Genomic DNA, 6,756 nt, shown 5'->3' with positions numbered 1-6,756 from the left:
ACACGATTATGTCGTTTGTTTCGTGTGGTGATTACGAATTTTAATTTAATGTATTTAAATGGGAAGCATATTTCGTGACTTCAGCACGCCAACAGTAGGGAGTAGTATGAAAAGCAGAAAATCCATGTAGGGAGGTTGGTCAGGGTGGTGGATGGGTCAAACAACACAGGACTTTCACCCAGGAGACCGGGAATCGCGTCCGGCGTGTTGCAGTTCCTTTCTGCGTTATTCTCTTCCTCACCACAACTGTCCCGTTGTTGTCGGCGTGTCCTGCGTGTGAGGGTTCCTTTACCAGTTCTTCTTTTCCTAATCTCAACCGTCCCGTTGTTGTGGCGTTTCATGTCCCCGTTGTTGCGTGCCACAGAGGCCGCGGATCGTGTCCCTGCGCCCGGGGATCGCGTCCCAGTGTGGCGGTCCGTCCCGTTATTGTCGCCAGTGTTTAATTTCCCCGTTGTGGCGTTTAATTTCCACGTTGTTGCGTCCCCCAGAGCAGCCCAGTGTCATGGCAGTTCGTGAAATGGTAACGTTCGAAAATCGTGACCTGTACACGAAATAAACGAGAAAATCGTGACCTGTACACAAATCAATAAATCAAAATAACGTGACTATTTCACGAACTGGCGTGAGACCAGGTTGCACATACAGCAAACATCTCCTCACTATATGCTAGCTGCCTGTCCCCTGAACACACTGTAAAAAAAAAACACGGTCTCTGTAGACAGCCCAGGCTCCACAAACAGCAACAAAAACAAACTGCGCCAATCTGCATCACGAAACATAACAAACAGTCTTCCAACGTTCCAGCCAATAACTGACAAGAAGGATTTGGGGGTGGGGGTAGGGGAGGGGTTAGTTCGCGGAAGCACAGAAGGGAGGGGGAAGGGACGGGATGAGGAGGAGGGAGGGGCGAGCTAGCCTTGTTTTGTTTGAAAATACTTTGAACGTCAACAAGAAGTGACGTCACCCAACATCGCTCAGAGCACCTTTAATATCTAAACATTTTTTATTTTTTAGTAAAGAAAGGCACATTTTTAAAATCTATTGAATACAGAAAAAATGCTTTACAAATGGCTCAATGGTAACTGTATTACACTTAATATTGCATTTTTAACTTGGGCTCTCTCACTGCTCAAGTAAGAATAGCTCAAAACATTCATTTTATAAAATATGTATCCATGCATCAATATGTGTTTACACTTACAGTATTCCAGCTAATTCTGAGCATGTGTTGTAAACCTTTTGATGAATTCCCTCACAATGCAGAGCTGCTTTGGTTGATAGAGCAGACAAAGGAGTAGGAGGAGTTAGATGGGAGGCAGTAGGAGGGGTTACCACAGCTGCTCTCCCTTCTAAAGTACAAAAACTGCCTGTGATACCGGTGGCACAAAGGAGAAGTAGAGCTCTGACTGAGTGAGATGCGTGCAGGGAAAAGAGCTTGTGAAGCTGTCAGAGGAAGAGAGAAAAGGGAGAGAGAAGTAGACACTTGAGTGACTCAGTCAGTAAGGAAGAGAGAGAGAGAGAGAGAGAGAGAGAGAGAGAGAGAGAGAGAGGGGGGGGGGGGACAGGAAACAGACCCTGAGGACAAACTGTCTGTGAGACACTCACATTGTGACACACAGACGGAGCGCTCCAGTGCTGCTGTAAACACGCCTGGTGGTTTGTGGCGAGGACCTTGCGTCATTATGACAGCTTTGCTGCTTTGGAACTGAAGAGGACAAAAACAAAGGACTGCTTTTTGAGATTTTTGCCATGGGGACATCTCTCTAACAGACCTAAATGTGGATACGCCATCATTTCTGCTGTGGACTCAGCAGCGTGTGGTAATTGAGGACTTGTGGAGTGAAAAGGAGACACATTTGTGTGACTGATTAAGTAAAACCTAAGCCTGCAACTTGTGGGGTGCAGCCTGGTGGAGAGACAGGGCAGGGGGAGGGGAGGACGCTCCGGCCTGAATGTCTCATGTCCTTTGGAAGGGGTCTTTTCAATATGAGGTAACCCCCCCCCCCCCCCCCCCCAAGATAACTACATCGAGAAAGAGAAGGGATCATGTTGACCATAGATGTGTTGGAAAGAAACCTTTGTACCCATGGCCTGAATTGTCAGATGACAGAGTGTCTTTCAATGTATCCTGAATTAGGACTGTTCTGTGCTTTACTCTGCACTCGTGGTGAATTCATTGTGCAGGGAAGCCCTTTTTGTTATATAGCTATAACATAACAAACACCCATCAGCTCTCCACTCTTTGTCTCTCAGAATGTACAACGATACCATCCTGACTGACAGTTTCACCCAGCTATCGGTGGGAAATCAGTCGACAAACAGCTCTATCTGCGACAAGAACGATGGTTTCAAATACCCGTTGTACAGCACCATCTTCAGCATTGTGTTTGTGGTGGGACTGATCACCAATGTCGTGGCCATGTACATATTTACCTGCTCTTTGAAGCTGAGGAATGAGACCACAACCTACATGATGAACCTGGTGGTGTCTGACCTGCTGTTTGTCTGCACACTGCCCCTGAGGGTCTTCTACTTCATCAACCAGAACTGGCCTTTCGGAAGCATGCTCTGCAAGGTCTCCGTGTCGCTCTTCTACACCAACATGTACGGCAGCATGCTGTTTCTCACCTGCATCAGCGTGGATCGCTTCCTAGCCATTGTGTACCCTTTTCGCTCGAGATCGCTCAGGACCAAGCGCAACGCTGAGATCGTGTGTGTTGCTGTCTGGGTGTTGGTACTGTCTGGGAGTCTCCCCACAGGCTTCCTGTTGAATACCACCTCACAGCAGAACAGCAACAACACCACTTTCTGCTTTGAGAACTTCTCCTCCAATCAGTGGAAAGCGCACCTGTCCAAGGTGGTGATCTTCATAGAGACAGTGGGCTTCATCATCCCGCTTCTGCTCAACGTCTGTTGCTCCATCATGGTGCTGCACACCCTGCGTCGCCCCCAAACCGTCAGCCGTGGCGGGAAGCTGAACAAAACAAAGATCCTGCGCATGATAGTTGTGCACCTCTTTATTTTTTGTTTTTGCTTCATCCCCTACAATGTAAACTTGGTTTTCTACGCTCTGGTCCGCACTAAAACGTTAACAGGCTGCTCTGTGGAGTCGGTGGTCCGGACGATCTACCCAATAGCCCTCTGCATTGCTGTGTCCAACTGCTGCTTTGATCCCATTGTTTACTATTTCACTTCGGAGACCATCCAGAACTCCTTCAAGAGGAAGTCTCATGTCAGCCGTACCTATGACGCCAAGTTCTCAGAGGCCCTGCAGTCAGAAACCAGCTCCAACCTGCAGTGCAGCCTGAGGACTCTCAAGGCGAAAGTCTTTCACAATGAGTCTTCAGTGTGATGCTGGGGTAGCTACAGTCAGCATGAAAGGTATTAAAATCCATCCCTCCATAGAAAAACAAACCTCTTTCAGACAACGGCTTTTTTGGATTGAAGCACCTGCCAATGAGGTCTTCTCTGTCTTTATCTCAGGACAAATGTTTGGACTTGTCATTGACAGCCTCTGCTCCGCAGTATTACTGCTACATTGACCCTTTGTTCACATCCGTGGATTTCTTATAACTACTAAATAATTTCCCTTTCCTGTGGAATATTTTGTAATTGTGTTAGGCACGATTACTCTGAAAGTAACCTGGAGGGCAATGTGATTACTGAACAGCAGGACAGTTGTGATGTTGAATGTGTGCCAGTATATTTGAACATTTCCGTGGTAAGTTGAGGTGCTCACTTTAGAATGGTATCTATTAAATTAACATAAAGTTATATCAAGCTATAGATTGTACAGGGCTTCTTTTTTTTTATTGTAAATTACAAATAGGTCACAGAAGTGGCTTTTTGTTCTGGCACCATTTCATTGTCCACTCAATGTCTTTATTGACTATTAAATGCACTGACACAGAATTCCACTGCACTCATGCTTACAGTAAATGAATAAAAGTAATATACTGTTTAAAACAAATGAAACCTTTTTGTCATTTAAATGAAGAAAACGCTCTCTTTTGACGCTGGAATGTAAATGATTTTAAATGTTGAACATGAACATAGCATATTGGACTAAAACTCAAAAGGACAAACAACAGGTTTGACTTCACTTCATTTTACTGTTAAATCTCTTCTCTAATATTTTTATCCTGCATGCAAATGAGGCGGTAAAGAAGTAAAAGTAGACCGTCTAATATGTCAAGAGTATGTCTTACACCCCCCACTCCCCACTGGGGAGTGCCAGCTTATTGTGTAACAACCAGTGTTGAAGACAAGGAAGTCTTTATTAATGGCAACTGACAAAAACAGTCATTCACACATTCAGACATGATAGCGTAAGAACCACGGGGTTAAAAACAGCATAGTTGGACTGTATGTATGTATGGTACTAGAAAGGAGTGGGCGCGGTGTAGTTTCTTTTATCTATAACTTAACCTAGATAGGAATTCCATTTTATCGTCCTGTAACATTTTGTTTTCCTTCTCCACAAGGACATGGTGTTTTTAAACTCACCACTGACAAGGCTGCTCCCCTGCACCATCATAGTTTAGTCAGTACAGCTACGCAATACATCAGGATGCCTTTGATCAACAGAGAATTACAATTATAACATAATTAAAAAAAAAAATTTGCTCAAAGCCTTATTTTCAGCCTTTATTTTGATAGGACCGCAGAAGACATGAAATGGGAGAGAAAGGGAGGAATGACATGCAGCAAAGGGCCGCAGGTCGGAGTCGAACCCAGGCCCGCTGCGTCGAGGAGTAAACCTCTATATATGGGCGCCCGCTCTACCAACTGAGCAATCCAGGCGCCCATCAAAGTCAAATTTAAATGAAAAAACGATATTCATAAGCAAGTCCTGTTTGCAGTTTGATAAACAAATGGATGAAATATTTGTTCTGCTGAGGGCTAATTTCCAGTGATATGGCATCAGCGAGGAGTCAACACAGCGTGAGGGTGAATAACAGAGAGCAACATGGTGCTCTGACTTTATTGACATAGCCTGTAGGTCAGTCAGCTGCACTTTATCCATAACCCACCTATAACTCTGGCTCTGAAGCCATGTGAGCCACCCGAGGACAGGGTTAAAGACTCGGGATTAGGGCTGGCTGATTAATGGAAAAAGTATCGACATCGGATTTCTGAAGCTGTTATCGACGTATTTTTCCCATGACGATAATTGCGATAATTTTTTTTATAAAACTAAAATGTGACTTTTTTTACAAGACATTTTCATCTCAAGCAATGTGTAATAAATTAATAAATAGCATAATAGTTCCCGCTTTGTGTGTTTCCTTCAATTATTTTAAAATCACAAAAATACGCACTTTTGAATTTGAAAAAAATATCTCATCTTCAATATTTGAGCCTTTGTACAGTACAAACACAAAAATGATCGTTCATTTATCGTTATCGATGTAAAATGTGCAATTAATCGTGGTTTTGATTTTAGGTCATATCGTGCAGCCCTACTCGGGGTGTTATGAACACAAACAAGGCAAGGCAGCTTTATTTGTAGAGCACATTTCAGCAACAGAGCAATTCAAAGTGCTTTACATAAAACAGATTAAACAATTAAAAACAGATTTACATGAAAACAGATCAAAAAATTAAAAACAGATAAAATAAAAAATTAAAAAAAAGTTACAGTGCAGTATAAGAAATTAAACATTGAAGAGCAGTTAAAACAGTTAAATATATAAAAGCAGATAAAATAACTTTCCTGGACTCAGTGATCCATTTTTTGGAAAGCCAAAGCTTACAAGTACAATTTTACTCCGAGGCAGTTCAACTCATCTGCACAGGAGACCATTTTGATGAGGCATCCTCGTGTAAGGAAGCTGGGACTTAGTAGACTCGCTTACTGAGCATTATGAAGTAGAACTCCTCAGACATCTTGACGATTTGTTTTAACAAGGCATCATTGTTTAACTGCGTGAATAAGTGGGGCGGTGTGTATTCAGCACATGCAAGCGTTATCTAACCAACAGGTGTTAATGGCTGTTGTCATCTGGGTCAAAGGTCAGGGCAGAGACAGACGGAGAGAGACAAACAGAGGAAATCACAGTTCAAATGCAGTCACGATATGTAAATGAATTGATTATCCAAGCTAAATAAACAAAAGTTCATACAGTTCTTACTATTATAGTGAGAGTGAGTATTTCCACATTTTCTCAGAAGTTGAAACCAGCAGCACCTTCCTCATAAACAACGGATGACTGATGCAACTTCTACACGTTTCTTAAATTGCTCCAATTTTACAATGAGCTTTTTGCTTAACGTTACGGACATGAAGTTGTGTATGCACTAAAGTCTTCCGGTTGTATAAGCTCTCTGTGTCAGGGATCGGAGCCCTCACGTGAGCCCAGCAGGCTCCTCTGTATACACAACAGTTATCTAATCAGCCTGACCTCTTCTTCCCAGCAGGCTGCAGAGTGAGAAAACACAGACACCACACTGCCTGTCATCACAAACACTCTGTCCTGCATTGCTCTGATGATTTCAGATGGGAGTGTGCATCAAAGTGTTCCTTTACAGTACAAGATGGACCGAGGATCCGGGGAATTTAGTGGCAGTGATGCGAAGATAGCATTTTAAATATAAATTGCACTTCGTATAGATCAGCCTGTTGGGATCCATCATATAAATAAGCAATTTTCAAGTAAGTGTTGGAATCCTCCAAAGTCACACAAAACCCAAACAGTGTTTTGGCTGAGGAAAATGTCTTCTGCAGGGCCATCACAGTCAGTGCCATTCTCCGCT

General features: G+C 43.3%; 1 protein-coding gene across 1 annotated transcript; it reads left to right on the top strand.

Annotated features, from left to right (window-relative positions):
* The first annotated feature begins 1,374 nt into the window (after positions 1-1,374).
* On the top strand, positions 1,375-5,268 carry lpar6a (lysophosphatidic acid receptor 6a). Its single transcript, XM_078245768.1, has one exon. The coding sequence runs from the start codon at positions 2,255-2,257 to the stop codon at positions 3,350-3,352; it is 1,098 nt and encodes a 365-aa protein (XP_078101894.1). The 5' UTR covers positions 1,375-2,254; the 3' UTR covers positions 3,353-5,268.
* The last annotated feature ends 1,488 nt before the right edge of the window (positions 5,269-6,756 follow it).

Source organism: Sander vitreus, chromosome 3, assembly GCF_031162955.1.
Source record: "Sander vitreus isolate 19-12246 chromosome 3, sanVit1, whole genome shotgun sequence".
In the NCBI taxonomy this organism is placed as follows: Eukaryota; Metazoa; Chordata; class Actinopteri; order Perciformes; family Percidae; genus Sander; species Sander vitreus.
This window is presented reverse-complemented; position numbering and strand designations above follow the sequence as displayed.